The following is an 18,557-nucleotide window of genomic DNA, read 5'->3' as shown; positions in this document are numbered from 1 at the left end:
TTTTGTTCCTCCTGGGCGTCATGACGACATGTAGTTCGTCCATCGTCACCTTCATTCAACGCGTTCCGGCTGAAGGAAACCAGAATTTCTGGCTCTTAGAAGTGGAATTTGGCTCATAATAACCAGAAATTATGAGACAGAGAAAAGTGCTTGCTTCGTTTACTGTCACGCTTGAGATTTTTACGGATCGTGTTAAAACAAAAAGATAAGTTTTAAATATAAAACGACACTCGAAAATAAAATGAAATTTTGTTCCTCTTGGGCGTCATGACGACTTTTAATTTGTCCATCGTCACCTTCATTCAACGCGTTCCGGCTGAAGGAAACCAGAATTTCTGGCTCTTGGAAGTGAATTTGGCTCATAATAACCAGAAATTATGAGACAGAGAAAAGTGTTTGCTGCGTTCACTGTCACGTTAGAGATTTCTACGGATCATGATGAAACAAAAATATACGTCTCAAATATAAAATGATACTTGAAAACAAAATGAAATTTCGGTCCTTCTGGATATCATGACGACGTTTGGCTTGGTCATCATCACCTTCATTACACCGGTCTTCTTTTCCCTGTGCATCATTGACAGCAAGAGATATCCGCAATTTTTATCGCATGTACACGTCGTTGGGCAACGCTGAAAGTCGCAGCTAAGAGCGAGACGCCTTCGTGCGCGGTTAGAACATCGAAATCTCTAATCCTCGGCCGGCTGTGTAAGATCACTGAGTCGTGACAAATTCAATTTCCTAACGGAGCGCGTCGCTCAGGGCGCGAACATCCGCGGCTTCACCCCGCGATGTGGCTGACCGGCCGGCCAGTCGGCTACAACACAGTCGCCCCCGAGAAAGGGGAACCCTCGGGGAACCGCGCGCATACCGGCAAGAATATTTCTTCAATCTCCCTGGCGATGCGCGCCATTCTGTTCACGCCCCGAGGCATTTCGGCATGGAAATTCAACGGCGGATGTATACAACGGTCTGCTCGCGTATTTAATTCATTTCCGTTCACCCGACAGGGTCAGTCAACGACTGAGGGAGAGAGAGAGAGAGAGAGAGGAGGGGGAGGAGATAGGAAGTAAGAGGCCTGCTGTGAGGCACGCGGAAAAGTGCGATCATTCCACTTTTCATCGTCCCGTTTTTCTTCCTCGCGGCGTCCCGTTAGCCGACGGCAGTTTTTGCTTATTAGAGACTTCGCCGAGCGACCGCGCTTATTATTTGCCGAACACCCCTGCGATTCACGCTAGATGGATCGGTGGGTGGCTAACTAAGCAGCTGGCGGAGGCTCACCAGGTGCAGCCTGCTCCGCCCGCAAATCCCTCGAGATTCATCACCGAGGACTTGTCACATCCTCCGAGCGTTGCGATTTCGCGGTTTCACAGCTAATTACGTCGCGACGATGAAGTCGACTTTTTCACGTCGCACTGCGAAGGACAAAAACGGTCCAATGTCTGGCCGTGACAGTCCGCGGGGAGCTGTGGGCTAATCAAGTCGCGCTGATTCAACCAAGTATCTTTATTATCTCGAATATTGGTACAACGAGATCTCTTATAGCAGAAACGTTAGAGCGCGTAATCGCGCGGCGATACAAAAATATGTCTCTCCCTAATACTCCCGCGACGCGCGGCTCGCGCGCGCGGCTTCAACGATAAAAAGTAGAAAATATCGTGCGCGTTGGCCCGCACACGTGGGCACCGCGATATTTTCCGTTCTTTTCACGCTTAGCAGTCTATGAACGGCGGCCCATCGCTCGGCCACAGGCGTGCCGCGATCCCGGATAAATAAAAGCAAAACGCAAGAGAGGAGAGAAAGGTGTATTGGTGTGTTGGTATGTGTGTGTGTGTGTGTGTGTGTGTGTGTGTGTGTGTGTACGAGAGAAGAGTATAAAAATTATGAAACGTAAATGGACTCTTAAATACTCTGCGCGTAATAAACTAAACGTGTCGCTTAACGTGTTATTTGTACATTTGAGCCAAGGCTCGACGACGGCAGCAACCGCGTGAAAATTGGCTTCCTCCTCCCCCATTTCTCGGCGACGCCGGTCGCGAGCGGGTAAATAGAAATAAGGCAAAATTAAAAAAAAAAGAAAAAATAAAAGAGAAAGGAAAAAAGGCGCAATACTGCAACAAATAACACTTTGCCTGTAATCACGCACAAGTATCGTCCCCGCGACGGAACGATCGCGCTCGTATCTTTAAGCGTTTTATACCTTAAAGAACTACCGCGAAACGGGAGTCTCTCCGCGACTGTCTCAACCTAACCTGCAACCAACGTAGACTTAGCGAGGATCGCGCGTATAAACAGAATTTCCACGCGCTCGCGTTCCTTTTCCCCCTCCCGTACAGTGGAGGAGAGAAATCCATCTTCCTCGACACCGCGCTAAATCCACGTTCATTTGCGTTAATTATCAACATCACTCATCATTATCATCATCATCATCATCATCATCATTATTCATCAACGATTATTATGGCAACGAAAAATGTACCTTCGCTCATTCAATTAAAAAAAGAAAAAAAGCTCAACGAACAAAAAGAAAAGGACGTAATGGCTGCGAAGCACACCCGCTTAGCGCCGCGTTAAGGAAAGCTTCACTCGCTTTACTTCAATATTACTTTCGTTCCTTTCTTCTCCTTCCCTCTCCCCCTTTTTTAAAGCGTCTTGGTCTCGTCCTCGCTGATCAGTTTCACGGGGGAAGCGGACGTCGTGGTGTCCGGGCTCTCGGTGCCCGAGTCACACTTGTTGTTATTCTCTTTGTCGTCGTTCACTTTTTGGCTCCTCGATTTGACGTCCTTCTTCTTCTCCGGAATCTCCTTGGCCCTCGACTTCTTCTCCGGATCGAAGTGGCGTTCGAGAATAAACAGCAGATCGTCTATCTTCTTCTCCTCGACCCTCGGCAGCTTCTCCTTCAGCAGATGCTCCAATCCGTCCTTTTTCTCGTTGGTCCACGCGTCCTGAAATGCCAATTTCGCGAACGCACGATTAAGAATCGCCGCGCTGCGGTGAAGAAGAGAGCTGCCGGCGGCGGCCCCGGTTCGGACGCGGAAAAAACGAGTATGCTACGAGACGCTTGCAAGTTTCATGCTACGAAGCGGCTGAGTTATCTCAATGTCCGGCGAGTGATTCGGCTGGTAAGTTGGATGCTTCGGCATCAGCAAGGGGAGACCGTGAAATAACGCATTTACACGCGGTTCCCCGTACAATGTTGCTCGGCGCAAACGTCGATTGTTAGCACGCAATTAATCAGGCGTGGTTACTCACCTGTAGCTCCGAGTACTCGATCCCAGCTTCGGCAAGCAATCGCCGCAGGGGACTAGCGTGTTGGCGTTCCCGGCGGTTCATACGGAACAGGGCGCTGAATATTGGCCGCAAGTTGTTCTGCCGCTCGAATATCATCTTCAGTTCTGCAACAAAACTTGTGCATTGCGGCGGACTCCCAGCGCGGCTCTCGACTTTCAACTTGGCTTTCAGTTTGCGGCAAATTCGCGACGGAGTTCGGATCAATCTGACGCCGGAGAAGAAGCGCCACCGAGGTATACCGAGGCTTGCGACAATTCAACGCTCGCGAAATCGTGAATTTCGTTTATAAATTTGAATTATTCAATCTCCGAAAGTCTCCCTTTTCAGGCAAAATTATCGATGTCGAATTATGTTTCCCTCCGGCCGGCCGACGGACGGAAGTGCTTTCATTAATAATCGTACGTTACGGAACAGCCGCGTATTTTGTTGCACTTTCATTATTGATGACGATGACAGAGAGGCCACCACAGGACTGCTGCTTCAACGAGAAACACGTACACCGCCAATACGATGTAAAATTCGCTTACGGAAAATCGATAAATCGTGCGCGCGTGCGTGCGCGTGTGTGTGTATGCGCGCGCGCATTGTGGTATCAAATTAATAATATCACCGCACCGCATCCTGCGATACACATACCGTCGTGTTCTTGCTCCTCAACATCGACAGGCTGCGCGAATTCTCGCACAAACTCGACTGTTTTTTTGAGGGTCTCATCGGTATCCCCGCTGCCAGTCGTATCCTCGGACTTGGTGTTCTCCAACGAACACAAGTATTGCACTACTTGCAAAGCCAACGATGCTCGGTCTTGCGCATTGCCCAGGTTCCCTTCCTTCAAGTATTACATACAGTTTACGATCGTGAGAATTACGACGCACCCGCGCTGCATTAATTGAAAGACACAATGGGGGCTACCGAAATTAATTGCTGCATATTTGTCAAATCTAAAATATTATGATGACCTTTTCCTTAATAAGAGTTAACGACACGTTAATTAAAATCGAGGACAAATTTGCTCGGGAACGGTCGGCATTCCCAATGACTGTTACTCATTTGGTAGAATCTCATCGATGAGGTATTTCCTCTCTTACCTTCTTCAGCAACGTTCGCGACAGAGTACGAAGGGAGTATACGTGCGCAGAATTGGCGCACTTCTGCTCGGCGATGTTGAATCCGTTCGCGAATCCCTTGACTGTTTGCTTGAATCTGCTGACAAGATCGTACTTCTTCAACGACTCGAGCAACATCGCGGGGATGACTTTACGCGGCTCATGATAAACCAGAATCACTCCGTCCGCGGTATCTCCCTTCACGTTCTCTAGCCAGCTCAAGAAGTCCGTCAACGCGGACACTTCGCTTTTGGACTTGATTACCTAACGAGGAGAAGAATTTATTTATTATGTACGGCAGCGTCGATTCGATTCTTCTCGAACGGCCGGGAAACGCCCGAGAGATATTCCTCTCTCCTGATCGATTTTTCGAAATGTAAACGCTCGCCAAAAAATCCAATCAAAATTAACTTTTGTAATCTGACGTTAGCAGGGACGGTCTCGAGAGAAAAATGCTCGTATCTACCGTAATTATAAACCTCGCATATATATATATATAATTGATAAGCTTTATTTCCCCTAGTCTAGATAAAGATAAGGAAATTTCCCAGCCGCCGAGAGAAGACAAAATAGAATTTTCCACTTATAGACAACGAGATAACAAATAAAACCCCGAGGAAATAGCAGCGTAGCGCACGCGAGAGGGAGAGAGTGTGCCGATGAAGAAAAATTCCTTTATCAAGACTCGACCGCGCGCGCGCGCGCGCTCTTCAGGGGACATGGGCGAGAATTCTCTCTCGTCGGCGCATTCGTCCGTATTATTATTACGTACCTCGTTCGTTTTACTGTGCCTCAGCACGCGGAATTTGCCGTTGGTCACAACCTTCATGCTGTGACGTTTGATCGCGGTCGGATTGAGGTCCTTGTAGGGCATCACGTACTGCGAGTAGGCCGAGCTCGAGGTGTACGTGGCTATTTGACAGATCTCGTCGATGACCTTCTTGCCGGTGGTGTCCATGTCCCAGCCGACCAGGCGATAATCGCCCGGTGCAATGCCCACGGTCGCCGCCGCGCAGCATGATTCTTTCGCCGGGGCCTCCTTCTCGCTATCCGTCACTGTCGAGCACACCATCGTTCACGTAGCCACTTTCCTGAAAAGCGCGAACGTTCGCGTATTCTTATCTCGCCTTGATTGCCTCCGCCAGCAGCAGCGTCGCCTTCACGCCACCGCGGGCCCAGAGCAAGATTACATGTCGGAGCTTCGTTACTCAACCGATCCGAAGAGAGAGGAGAGAGAGAGAGAGAGAGAGAGAGAGAGAGAGAGAGAGAGAGAGAGAGTCGCGATTAATGCGAGAGAGCAAAAATAATCTTCTGCGTAAATACCGAGAGATAACGCAGTGATTTGTGTCAGCTGTTCAATGTTTGATAAAAAAGAAAGGAAGGAAGAGGCACAAAAAAGGAGATACTGCCGCGGCAGAAATGTGTTTTGCTCGAGGAGGATTGCGCAAACTCGCGGACTTTCGTTGGAAATAGACGATATTATTATCGATTATTAATTATAGCGCGGTTTATGTAATTACGTATTATAATACCATCGCCCTGCTATATTATAATATGTATCTCGCACGTTATCGGTGCTTGTGGTGGCACTTTTTATTACTTAGAATATTCACCGCTGTCAACTCTTCGTTCGCTTTCACGCTGAAATCCGCGGTCGCGGCTGTTGCCTTCCGAAATTACGGATTACGATCAAGCTCGCGGTGTAAACTCGCCTGTCGCAAGGTCTGTCGCGTTTGAAAGCGTACGAACAATAGATAAGTCTTTGTCACGGTCGCCCTTGAGAAACAATCGATGACATTATGCGGACATGTAAACATGGTTTGACATGGGTGAAGAACAACATCGAGAGAAAGAGAGAGCTCGTTCGAGATCGAATTATCGTCAGCGAACGCGTTACCGAAGGAACAAATATCGCGGCTTTAACCGCGCTGCTTGGTTAACGTTCATCGAAGAACGACGCGCGGTTCTGCGCGTAATTTCACTTGTATATCGCTGACTTGAGAGATCACCCGATACGTCTTGAAAGTCCGAATAGCACAAAGCCGCGAGGAATATTCGGTTTCGCCGCTGAGAAACGAAACATACTTCCCGATGCGATTAAAATATTCAAGCTTTGGAATCTCTCGCTTCTGGAATGGATCGCTTCTGACAATTTTCGAATTTTCTTTTATCCTCTTCTGTCCTTTTCCTCCGCGTACCAGAGAGAGAGAGAGAGAGAGAGAGAGAGAGAGTGAGTATCGTTGAATATAATTAAATATGAAATATAGAAATCGAGGTTGACACCGGTATAGAAACAGACACACGCACGGAGAGAGAAAAAAATGGTTGGTTGAATGAAACAATCTTCTGATGAAATACGAGCGGCACAAACATTCCGTTTGGAGTTATCAGAGCTCAGTCCAAATTATATCAAGATTCAACTTCAACAGAGTTTTGGTATTTTCAATCGTAGCATCCGAATCGTAGCTCATATTTCACCAGAAAATCACTCCATTCGACCAAACCAATTTTTTTCTCTCCGTGTGCGTGCATACAAATACAAAGGAATCGTCGCGAAAATTACAAGAGGAAATAATTTCTTATTAGGAACTTCCATAGCTCGCCAGCTCTATTTGCACAGTTGCGGGATAGATATTTATAGAGTAGAAGTTTCTCTGTCTCTCAACTCTTGTCACGCCGAACACAAAGCGTCTCCGGCGCGCGTACGTGTGTTCTCCGCGATCTCTCACGTGGAAGTTTCTCGGGATGACATCATCGGCACCGTCGTCACGTCGGCGACTTTACCATGACATTGTTCATTTCTAATTATAAGGGTTACACGGCCGCGACTTTTCGTGCGGCGATCCGTTGCCTTGACGAGAGCGACCTAAAGAGGAGTGCGCGAGGCGGAAACACCGTCGCGATGAATGTCGCCGATGAATTTTTCCAGCCGATTCTGATGAAAATAAGGCAAGCTCGCGCTCTCCACAAAGAGAGGCGGAAGAAGAGGCGCGTTTAACAAGACAGACACGGCGGCGATACTTCTGGAATACAATGTACACAAGATCGAGCACACTCGCACGGCGGAGGCGACGCTTAAAAGAGCCGAGAGATGTTTTTTCCATTGAGATTTGCGTAACAGTTCGCCACTCACCTACTCACGACGCTGAAGATGATCTCGGCGCCGCGATTCGAGATGTATATCGACCCAGAGGAACACGACACGACACTCTACGACACTCCGCGACACGACACGACACGACACGACACGACGCAGCGCGTGTGTATGTGCGTACTTACATGCGTGAAGGTGTACGTACGATTAAGCTGTGACACTGATTCGCGGCAGATACGCGAGGATTGCGTAATATGAGCGAGCGCGCGAGAGACGAGTATGAAAGCGAGAACTGCGAGCGGAGATGCCAAAGAAGACGACGACGACGTGCCTTTTCAAAGAGTCGCGACGCAAATGACAATCGACGATCCTCCCGCGGCCACGTGGACGTGCTCTCGCATGTCGACAAAAGACAAGAGATAGCGCGCGCGCATGCGGGTTCCGTCACCGTTCGCCGCTTGAAAGACCGCTTCCCTGTTTGCGCGCCGCCGACTGATAACGCGAGAGACGACATGTCGAAACGTTCGTGGATCGTTTCAAAGACGCCGCGGACTTTATCGGTCCGCTCTCTATTCTCTTCAATCGGCCTGCACTTTTGTCTGGCGACTAGAGCGAAATAGAGCTGCCTCTTAACTCAAACGCCGATTAAACTAGCGGACGGTTAACCGACAAGATTGCCAATAGAAATTACAGGCTGGACAACTTGTCTCGATCAAATTTTCCGAACTATCTCATGTCGCGTATCGCGTGACGTTGAGCGGTAAGTTGGGTTATACATAATATAAATAACTCAATTAAAATGATTAAACAAATATAACGATATAAAATATGAATTAAAAAGGTAAATATAAATAAAATGAAATAAATAAAATAAAATAAAATATAAATTATTAAACAAATATAAAGATGGGGTAAGACAAGTTCCCCTCTTGTTCCAATAAGAAGTTATTTCATCGTTCAACTTTGCCGGCTGAATTAATAGTCCGCTGGTTTAACCGGATTTTGATAAGAGGCACCTCAAGGGCCATTTTGAAATTTCAACCTGGGTTTAAACTCCACTCAGACAGATACTTAAATTCAAAGTTAAGATTTAATCGACATCGCTAGAAACGGCCACAAGAGATCCTGTTTTATATCGTTGAATTAGTACACACTTTCGAAACTTGGAAAGAAACAGATAGTGTTTTCTTTCGAGGGACTTTCTGAGCTGGTGTACATTGACGCGATAAGTTAAAGTGAAACAAAAGGTGCTTGTCTCTCTCTCTCTCTTTCTCTCTCTAACTTATTGCACCGATGTGCACCAGTTCAGGAAGTCGCTCGAAAAAGAACAAATCTATATACAGTTGAGATTTGTTGAAAAAGAAGAATTGGCGCGCAAGGTGCAGCCAGGTGTAATGCAGCGAGTTCAGCGATAGAAAACAAAGCCACGAACGTAGTCTAGTCTAGACGTTGAAGAGAAAAGGAACAAAGTTGCAGTGCTAGTTCAACCAAAAAGGAGGACCCGTTTCAGATTATATTGCGCGCACAGGGACGAAATTTCCGCGCGGGATTTCTCTTATCTTCAATTCCCCCGACAATTAGCAACTTGTTAATTTTGGACAGCACAGGTCGCCTTTCGAATGTCGCGAGTCACCCCCCCCCCCCGCGAAGAAGTCGCGCCGGGGGAATCTTTCTCGAGGCTATTGAATCTCGACATTTGCCGGGGAATTATTATCCCACAGAGCCTGCGGAGATGATACGCGCCTACGACGTGACAAGAGGCCTGTTCTTTTTCGCTGCGCTGCTGCACTGATGCAATAAGTCAGAGTGAGACAAATATATATTCGTTCCACTCTAACTTGTTGCACCAGTGCAGCAGTGCAGCGAAAAAGAACAGGCCTATTAATTAAGCCGAGGACTTGCACATATGCTGCACCAGTCGCGTGCGACTTAGCCAAGATTGGCGATTAGCCAATATCTTAGCCAAGATATTTACATTCCGCGAAAGTCCGATCAATTTTTCGTCGATTGGTCCCGCGAGCCGAGGGACGTCAGGGAGGCGCGGTAGGAGTTCTTTAAAACGCAAAACACTCTCAACGACTCTTTGCGAAACGAGCTGCGAATGAATAATGGATTGTTACTCGTCGTTGAAAAAAACTGTAACACAAATTGTTACCGGAATTATAGCTCGACGCTTTTAGTGCCGCTGCTAAGGTGCTCAATATTAAAGAATGGAGGACTGTGTGAGACAAATGATACCGGTTTAACTCGTTTCGATAATTTAAGTGAAACTCGACTCGCGCTATCCGCAATATCTTGGTATCTAAGCCGTTTATAAAGTCGCAGATCGAACGCGAAGGTCGAGGAAGCAAATTGAAAAGCAAAGCCGCGGCCTGGAGTGTAGCGTGTGTTTATTCTCTTATATCGGTCGATATAGAGAATTCTACATCAAACGCCGCCCAGGCTTATGGTATATTCGCGTAGATCAGATGCGAGGCGTATTTCCACGGCGCGATAATCCGCTTTCCATCATTCGCAGATCTCACGAGAGCTCGACTCTCCCCGCCGCTTGATCGTACAAATAATTTCGTCTAACGACATAATCGCCCGTAACACTTTCTTGTTTACGTAGCGATGACCTTGCGCGCATGAGACTTTCACACATTCTTCCAAGACAAGGTTGGACACAACGGCTCGTGATACCCGACGCGGTATCCGAGATATCTAATCGCTCTCCAAGTGCATTTCACGATAAAACACGATGCACGTCGCCTGCTTAAATAGAGCATTAAGCAGTAACTTTGATATACCGCAAGCATACCATATGCGGGGTTACCGATATTTTTCTTTCTAAACAGCGCGTGACATTGTTGCCAAGGAGTTAGTTACCTACTCGTATAGTTAATATATTATCGAGCCGCCCCGGTTATATTTATAGCTAGAAAAAGGAAGCCGAGAGAAGAATGAGAGCCGCGATCGCGACCCAACGGCGGCCACCCGATAAAGGCAGATATCGTCGCTCGCGCGTCTTGCCGGAGGGCGGGGGGAGGGGCACTCGACGAAAGAAACGAGTCCTCTACGGCCGCGCAAACGGCCGTCGCCATTCCCGCTCGGGAATTTCGTCGTTTCTTTCCGCCGTTCCGCGGAATACCGTTAGCGCGTAGTCGCGCGAGCGCGACGTGCGTGCATTCCGAGCACACGTGGCCATCGCATCGCGCGGACGCGCGGATCGCGGCTTCCGTGTATGCGACGCGGCGCGATTATGAAACACCCACACGATCTCGGAAGAATGTGAGATCATCGATCCGTGCTCTTCTCGGGAGAACTCACCGACTTGTCCGTCCTTGTTACGTTCTTTCTTTCTCTCTTTCTCCTCTCCCTCTTGCTCTTCCCTGTTCTCTCTCTCTCTCTCTCTTTCTCTCTCTCTCTCTCTCTCTCTCGCTCTCTCTCGCTCTCTCTCTCTTTCTCTCTCTCTCGTTCTTTGCGACAAGTGTGTTCGTAATGTACGCGCGATCTCTATGACACACGAGAACGAATCGTTCGATCGCTTATCGGTCGCGCAAGTGATACTGAGAGAGCTCGGCGGTATCGCGGGCACACACGTGCACGAGTGTGGAGCGCATGCTCGCTGGATCCGGCGAGTAGTCACGTGGTCGGCCGCGGTCACGTGGTTTACTGGCCGATTCGACGCGCGCCAAATTCCGCGACGCGATCGCGTACGACTGTCGCGGCAGTCGCGGCGGTCTTTCTCTTCGATGAATTTCGGCGCGGGCCGAAGAATCTCGAGATCGTCTCGCGCTCGTGGTCTTTGCGCGAAAGAGAAGGAAAGAGGGAAAACGGAAAACTAACCGTGCGGTATGCGGTGATATGCGAAGCGCGCTGGTAGTCTGGCGGGAGGAATTTTGATTCTCCCTTGGGGTCGTGTATCATCCAGGGCCAAAAATATGTCGTGCAAAGATGCAACAACGCGAAGGAGGTAGAAGGCAAATTCGTTTCACCTAGGGCGAGCATATAAACGTCATATGAATAAGTAATAAGCGTACAGATGCCCCGTGCGTCACCTTTTCGCTCGTCTGTTGTAGCGAAGATGAAAGCGAGATGATACGTTTAGAGTGTGGCTACTTCAAAGTCAAGTATCAATATGAAAACCTTGTATCGACATCAACATCGAAAGCAAGTTTATATCGAAAACACAAACAGAGAGAGAGAGGGAGAGGGAGAGGGAGAGGGAGAGAGAGAGAGAGAGAGAGAGAGAGAGAGAGAATGTGTCTCAGTCTTCAATTCGCGCCTGGAGTCGACGTATAACGGAAATATTGAGGCGAACTATTTAGCCGCCGAGCCACGAACCGTTGAAAATGCGGAGAATTTTACGGATTAAACACGCGAGGGAGGCGCAATAAAATATGATTAAACTATCTTTTGTTTGCATTTCCGGGGAGCGGGAAATGAGTAAAATTAGTTTCGAAGGTATTTAAGGTCCGGCCGAGGATAGTTGAGAGATATTAGATTTTAGAGGTTTCATAAAATTTTCTCAGAGACGAAATTGGCTTCGGGTCGATCGAAGCAGAAAGCGCAAATAGAAATTTGGAACACCCTGCTGTAATATATATTAACGAGATTATGTAAACGTGCGCGCGCGATATTAGAGGACGAGTGTCGAAAAAATATAGATATTTATCAAAACGCCAATTAATAAGAATATAAACTAATTAATTATCCGTTTGACATTAATATACGGTAATTTGATTTAGTTCGCGCGCACACATGGCGATGATGCCTATTAATATATAATTCGGCGAAAATATTGATTCGAGAAGTCAATATCATTGAACTAACATACACACACACATACACATATGAATAATATGCTATTAATAACAAAGCTGAAACGCGTTTACACGCACATATATATGTATACATGTGTACGTGTAACATTGGCGTTAAATTAATTCTGTAATTTGGTCGACGTCGGAGGTTTATCTTGATACAAAATGCCAAGTTTTAGCACGTTTCGTTCGATCTCCCTAATTGCCAACAATTGCAATATTGCCGATTAATTGTCGCCAGTCGAACATATCGCAACAGTGCGCGTTGACGTCAACTTCATTATTTCTACCAACTTGATATTATCATTAAATTAATATTATATTAATTATATCGATAGAAGTTACATCGTCGCGCGTCTAACGGCCGGTTGTTCCAAGTTAACTGATACCTAAATCATACGTGTTGTTTTTCTTTCAACTTAGACAAAGACAGACAGATTTAACTATCAGTTAAGTTACCAAGACAAGTTACCAAGGTTGGAACAACCGGCCCTAAGACACGTAAAAAATGGCGCTATTGAGAACAACTTCGGAGTTTACGTATGATTTCGCGGTTTTCGCAATCGCGAGTGCAAGTGGAACGCACGCGCAGGGCCGTGCGTGCTTTCGTCGGTGTAACGCTGACGATGATTAGGCCCGATTCCGAACTCACAGATGCGCATTAACTCTTATCTGCTTTATCTCGACGATCGCAATGACATAAGAAAGTCGTGCGACAATCATCCATCCGCCGAGTAATTTTCTCTCTGCAGCGTGTTTATCTCGCTCGACAAACATCGCGGCCGCGCGAGGAAAAATGCGCGCGCGCGCGTGACGCCGTACTCGCTTCTTCTTTTCATTCGCGATATCGCTCTCTTCGCTCGTAATCGCCCCGCGGTATCTGTCGCCGTTCCGATTGCAAAATGTGCAAGACGTTTTCGTCTTGCGAAGCGTAAATCCCCTTCGATAAATTCGGCAAGTCATTTCCCTCGTAGGAAACATCGCGACGCATTTCGCCGTGGAGCTTCCTCGGAATGACCGGAAACAAGAGGAGAGTTCTCCCTCCGGCACGAAACTTCAAAGAGCAAATAAATTACGGGAGCTGGTTCTTCGTTAAATTTTAAGCGGATTTTAAGAGATATGCGGGCCCCGGATTAATTACGGGAGTACATATTTAATGTTGGAGGAAGGGAATTTGCGACAAATATACATGACCCGCCTCGGCTGTTTTGTCGAGAGAAAATCGATTCTAATTTCGTTAAAGAAACCGCGAGATGAAAGGTTGCTCGTTAGAACCAGATGCCTGGAATGTCCGGCGTGCCAACTTAATTTTTAACTCAAACTAACGAGAGAACGACAGAGAGAGAGAGAGAGAGAGAGAGAGAGAGAGAGAGAGGAGGGGAGGGAGAGACGTCAAATTGAACACACATATCCAAGCCACAGCGCGAATTGTTAATGAATGGCGCAATTATTCTCCGATCGTTTAGCACTGATAACATCTAAGACTGCGCTAAACCATATCGACACGTTCCGCGCCGGTACTGTCGTTTTCGATTTTTCGGCCAGCGGAAAAATGTCCGTTGCGGCAGATAGGTATGCGCCGCGCAGTTATCGGACTTTTTTTTGTCACAGAGCTTAACGCGAGATAATTATTCCCGGCTGGCCAACTCCTCCGCGGCCAGGGAAACGAGATAATTGGTCGCGTTACACTGTGCCCCGTAATCCGCAATTATCTGATAAAACGTATCCCGGACGTGCATTCTCCGCTGCTAAATGCAGATTAAAATATCACCCGTGCTCTGTTATCTTAGATTTCAATTTGAAGACATGCGCGAGAAAGAGAGAGGGGGAGAGAGAGAGAGAGAGAGAGAGAGAGAGAGAGAGAGAGAGAGAGAGAGAGAGAGAGAGAGGGAGGGAGGGAGGGAGGGAGAGAGAGAGAGAGAGAGAGAGAAAAGGAGAGATCGATCGATCGTGGAGAAATTAGTCGGCTAATTCGTCCGCGAACGCGGGCGATGTGTCCGTTGCATCCCGTCCATGTGAAGATCGCATTTCTAGCTGCACCGCTGAGCGCTGCGCCGTGAAGAAACTCTGTCCCGAAAACGTTGAAGCGCGTTTCGCTCTCAGCACAAATCCGGGTACTACATTCTCCCCATCTCGCGATTTGTTTTCAATCTCGCGCCGCCGCGCTGCCGCGCAGCCGCCGGGACGATCGGGTCGCAGGCGGTCGAGTCGTGATTATCGGACGTGTAACCTGCTCGAAATGTACTTCATCGAAACCGCAGCGGGCGCTGCGGAGAAAGTCTACTGCATTGCATCACGCCTCAGACGGAGTCGATTACCATGCGATCCAGTTTGAAGTGCGAGGAGCTGATAAAAATCGATCGGCGAAACGTGTTCGGCGCGACCTCTCACGAAAGAGACGCAGGCGGCGCGCGCGCGCGCGCGTTCTTGTCGGGAAACGCGCATATCGTCGTGCGCAATGCTGGAGTTGCGAAAGCGCATTTTTCGGCGAATTCCGGTTACGCGCTAAAAACGCGCCCGACGGTGTGCGTGCGCGCTCGGTGACCGGCTCGGTAGTCGATATTCCCGATTAAAAAGCCCGACGCGACTTTTCGTCGCTCCTCGCAGCGAGGAGAGGCTCTGCCTCGCGCTTTTCCCCCGCCCGCCCGCCTCTCAACGTTAAATATCATCGCGGCCACCTCATCGGGCTGGAATTTGCGAGCAGGAAAAGGATCGCTTGATATTCCGAAGAGAGAGAGAGAGAGAGAGAGAGAGAGAGAGAGAGAGAGAGAGAGAGAGAGAAAGAGAGAGACAGGGGGAGAGAGAGAGACTGTCCGCTTTTGGTACACGATTACACGGGACGTGTACATTCCATTAGACGCGAAAGGGTTAATCCGAGCCGTTCGATAACCAAGCGATCAGGATTCAACGCAGGAATTGGAAAACACAGAATTAAGCCCCGTCGAATTCGTCGCACGAGCGGTTAATATTCAGCCTGGCTTCCGCAAACATGGCGAAGAAATCGATCGGCGCGACGTGTTGCTCCTCCGCGATGCCCGCCGCTCTCGCGTCGCGCTGATCCTTTTTTCCACAGCAGAAGCTCGAAGCTCGCGTCCGCGAAGACGTCGACGTCGGTCTCGGGATGTTTCGTGCTCAACGTTCCGTGTTTCTACATTCGCTCGGTAGCGCCGTCTCGTTGCGGAAATTAATCTCTGAGGGATACGGGCGACCTTTTTTCCTCCTCTCTCGTTCGCAGTTCCAGCCGGCGTGTCCGCTTTTTCTCCCCGATACGGGGCTCGAACGTAACCGGCGAAAATTGCACGACAACCGGGAAGGGTCACGGAGGAGAGAGCGGGGGAAGGACGTATACCGTATATACGGCGGTATATACCGTGTCGTCTCTCGATGCCGTCGATGGACCGCGGAAAACGCTTGCCCGCAGCTGCGATTTCCGTGGCTCCTCGATCGTTTCCTCACCTGATATCGCCGATTGTTGCCTGGCGTCGCGTCGATTGGATCGACCGTTGGACGCACCGTGCACGATTCTCCTGGTTTTGCGATCCTTTCCACCGCGATGTGTCTCACGAGTCTCAATTTGTTTGTTGCTCGATAGAATAGTTGCCTGCGAGATTCGACAGTTTGCTGTTTGAAACGCTCCGCGACGCAGGGCCGTATTTGCATAAGAGATGCGGTCAATGCAGCGCGCGCGAAATCGTGGCGAAGTAAGAGGAAGAGCCGAGGCCGGTTTTCAAAGCCGAATCGACTCAAACAAAACGCATTAGAAAAGAAAAACAATAAAGAAAAATAAAAACGAGAGAAAATATAAAACGAGAAAATAAAATAATGGAGGCGATAATGTAATAATTCGTACGAGGGAAGGAAAATCAAATCAGCTCACTTCAAAAACTGAATGGAAAAGAATGTCTTTCGCGTTACACACGGAGATTGCTTTGCTTAATAAACAAGAATCCAAATCGTCGCTCCTAAAAATCTACAAATCGTCAAGTCGAAATCGTTAAATCAGGTGAGCGTAATCGCGTAAGCAGCGCGCGAAAATACTTGCTCCAACATCGAAGTCTTATCGTACCTCGCTTCTACCGGATAGAACGTTCTAGAACGATCGGGAGGCGAGTATTACGTATTGGTGCAAAAGTAATTGCGGTTTTTATCATTTTAAGTTTGGCAGCGACTTTTCTAGTTACCTTTTACAGAAGTTATCTTTTACAGAATTCTATCTTGTAGGAATAAACAAATTTCTGTTCCTGTTGGAAGAAATGTGCGGGCCAATAGTTTTTATTTCGATTAATAAATATAATTTTTAACTGATATATGCGTCTTCGTACTCGATACGCAAACAATTATTTTTGCACCAAATGCAATCAGGATTTATCCGAGAATCGCCGGTATCGTAATCATCCAGATTCTTCGTCTAACTCATAACGCGGGGATAAACACACGAAGGCTGTTTATACTGGCGAAAATTCAATCGAGTCACGGCGCTCGCAACCGACGCTTGTCGAATTTTCCAATTTCGCGACGGTACTTGGCGCGCCTACAATAAAATTAAAGTTACAGCGTTATAAATTGCATGCGCAAGCGTTATGCGTTTGAGCGAAATCGACGTCAGATTGATATTTCACTCATCGTATTTTTCTGAAATTAATAGGACGAAATTAATAGGGTAGAAAAATTAATAGGGCTCTGGTAAGGGTTTGATTATTTTTCCCTAACATTAATCCTAACATTAATCGGGCCGTACTAGGGATAGAAAGACAAGGGCCCTACAAGATATATAACAAATGATTTAACGGGATTTAACCTTATAAGACAATATCAACAGGGCCTTATAAGGCAATATTAATAGGGCCTTATAAGGAAATATTTTTATTATCGCTTCAGAAATATTCGTTCTTTTCATTCCGAGGAATTTGGACTGTAATTTCTTTAGTTCTTTATAACCTTATTATTATACAACAAGAATTTTTTATTTTAAAAATATAGCATAACTTTACAATAAAATATAGCATTCTTTACACATAAAAATCCTGCTACCGTTTTATTAAAGTTTGCTACATTTCAAAATGAAGGCACTACTAGAAAAATCCTTGAAAGAGATTAATGAATATGACAATTGATAAAACTAATAAAATTTATTTTTAATTGCGGTATAATTAAAAAATCTTTAAAAGGACCAAATAGAGCGTACTTACTAAGACAATACTAAACTATGACAATTTTATTTCATACGCTTCAGATTTTATTAATTTTCTACAACAAAACTTGATTTTGTATATCTAAAACATCCTTAAAAGATCCTTCTAAGGCCTACATCAGTTTTTCATGTTAAAGCGTTAATTTCGTAAAAATCTAAGGCATCCCTAAAAAATCTTTCTAAGGCCCTTCTCAGCTTTTCCTATCAAAGCCTTATTTATTAAATCTAAGGTACTCCTGATAAATCCTTCTAATTTTCCTCATCAAGACCTTATTTCGTAAAATCTAAGGTATCCCTAAAAGATCTATCTCAGGGCCTGATGTAGTAATAATGAGGCATCCCTTTTTAGGGCATCCTATTTTCAGGGTCTTATCGGGGTCTTATGCTTCATGAGAATGACTTTAACAATTTTTTTGTTCGGATTGGAACGCGTGTGTTTATAGGGTTTACGAACGAGGAAATTCGACTCTCCAGGAGATTCATAAACTCGAGTCGTTTTATCTCCAACGAGCCTTTCACCGATCGTCGTCGTCGTCGTCGTCGTCGTCGTCGTTGTCGTCGTCGTCGTTGCAGACGACGGATTCAGCGTTTTCGCGTATCGGCACGTTTGCTGATAACGGAGTTTCAGCCCGATATAACTCGGGCGTGTTTAGATTTCAGCGGGTTCTAGGCCGGGGGAGACCAAATGTGGGGCCAGCGAGTTTCGGCAGCCCGGGGAAGGGGGAAAGGTAAAAGTAAGCCCTCGCGCGAAACGCAACGCGCAAGTCGATTGACGTAAGTCAATCACGCGAATGTTATTACGTTGCGCGGTTTCTCTCGGATTTTCCTCGTGACACGAGGAACGCGCGAAGCGAACGGCAGCGCAGCTCCTCGGCGAAACGCGCATCCCCGTTCCGGCGATGCGATCGGTGACGCTTTTGACGACGTTAAAGCGTGCCCATTAATTGCACGCTCGGTATATTTCAGCCGCGCGGTCCGCTTTGCATGCTAACGATGGACGCGCGTATAAATTCGCGTCCTCCGCTCCGGCTTCCCTCGCGAGTCTCGCGTCGGTCGCTGTAGCGCCGTAA

At 47.2% G+C, this 18,557-nt stretch overlaps 1 protein-coding gene across 4 annotated transcripts; it reads right to left on the bottom strand.

Moving 5' to 3' along the window:
- Positions 1-1,491: 1,491 nt before the first annotated feature.
- exu (maternal protein exuperantia) lies at positions 1,492-11,057 on the bottom strand. 4 transcript variants are annotated; one of them, XM_011154899.2, is made up of 6 exons: positions 10,801-11,057; positions 5,170-5,488; positions 4,380-4,661; positions 3,928-4,120; positions 3,253-3,395; positions 1,492-2,945 (listed from the first exon to the last, which is right to left on the bottom strand). In XM_011154899.2, the coding sequence occupies exons 2-6, from the start codon at positions 5,467-5,469 to the stop codon at positions 2,643-2,645; spliced, it is 1,221 nt and encodes a 406-aa protein (XP_011153201.1). In that variant the 5' UTR covers positions 5,470-5,488; positions 10,801-11,057; the 3' UTR covers positions 1,492-2,642. The 4 variants fall into 4 exon arrangements, with proteins under 4 accessions (XP_011153201.1, XP_011153202.1, XP_025164019.1 ...); XM_011154900.3 differs by lacking the exon at positions 10,801-11,057 and adding an exon at positions 7,531-7,898; XM_025308234.1 differs by lacking the exon at positions 10,801-11,057 and adding an exon at positions 5,998-6,173.
- Positions 11,058-18,557: the final 7,500 nt, after the last annotated feature.

Source organism: Harpegnathos saltator, unplaced genomic scaffold, assembly GCF_003227715.2.
Source record: "Harpegnathos saltator strain DR-91 unplaced genomic scaffold, Hsal_v8.6 scaffold144, whole genome shotgun sequence".
NCBI classification, from domain to species: Eukaryota; Metazoa; Arthropoda; class Insecta; order Hymenoptera; family Formicidae; genus Harpegnathos; species Harpegnathos saltator.
The sequence above is the reverse complement of the archived record's forward strand: the minus strand, read 5'-3'. Positions and strand labels throughout refer to the sequence as shown.

What these genes read in the sequence shown, in the direction of transcription:
- exu (XM_011154899.2), bottom strand. Translation starts at nt 5,469, where the DNA reads ATGGTGTGCTCGACAGTGACGGATAGCGAGAAGGAGGCCCCGGCGAAA. An exon ending in TGAGGAGCAAGAACACGACG is followed by an intron (nt 3,396 to 3,927) that starts GTATGTGTATCG and finishes GTTTTGTTGCAG; the next exon opens with AACTGAAGATGATATTCGAG. An exon ending in TCGAGTACTCGGAGCTACAG is followed by an intron (nt 2,946 to 3,252) that starts GTGAGTAACCAC and finishes TTGGCATTTCAG; the next exon opens with GACGCGTGGACCAACGAGAA.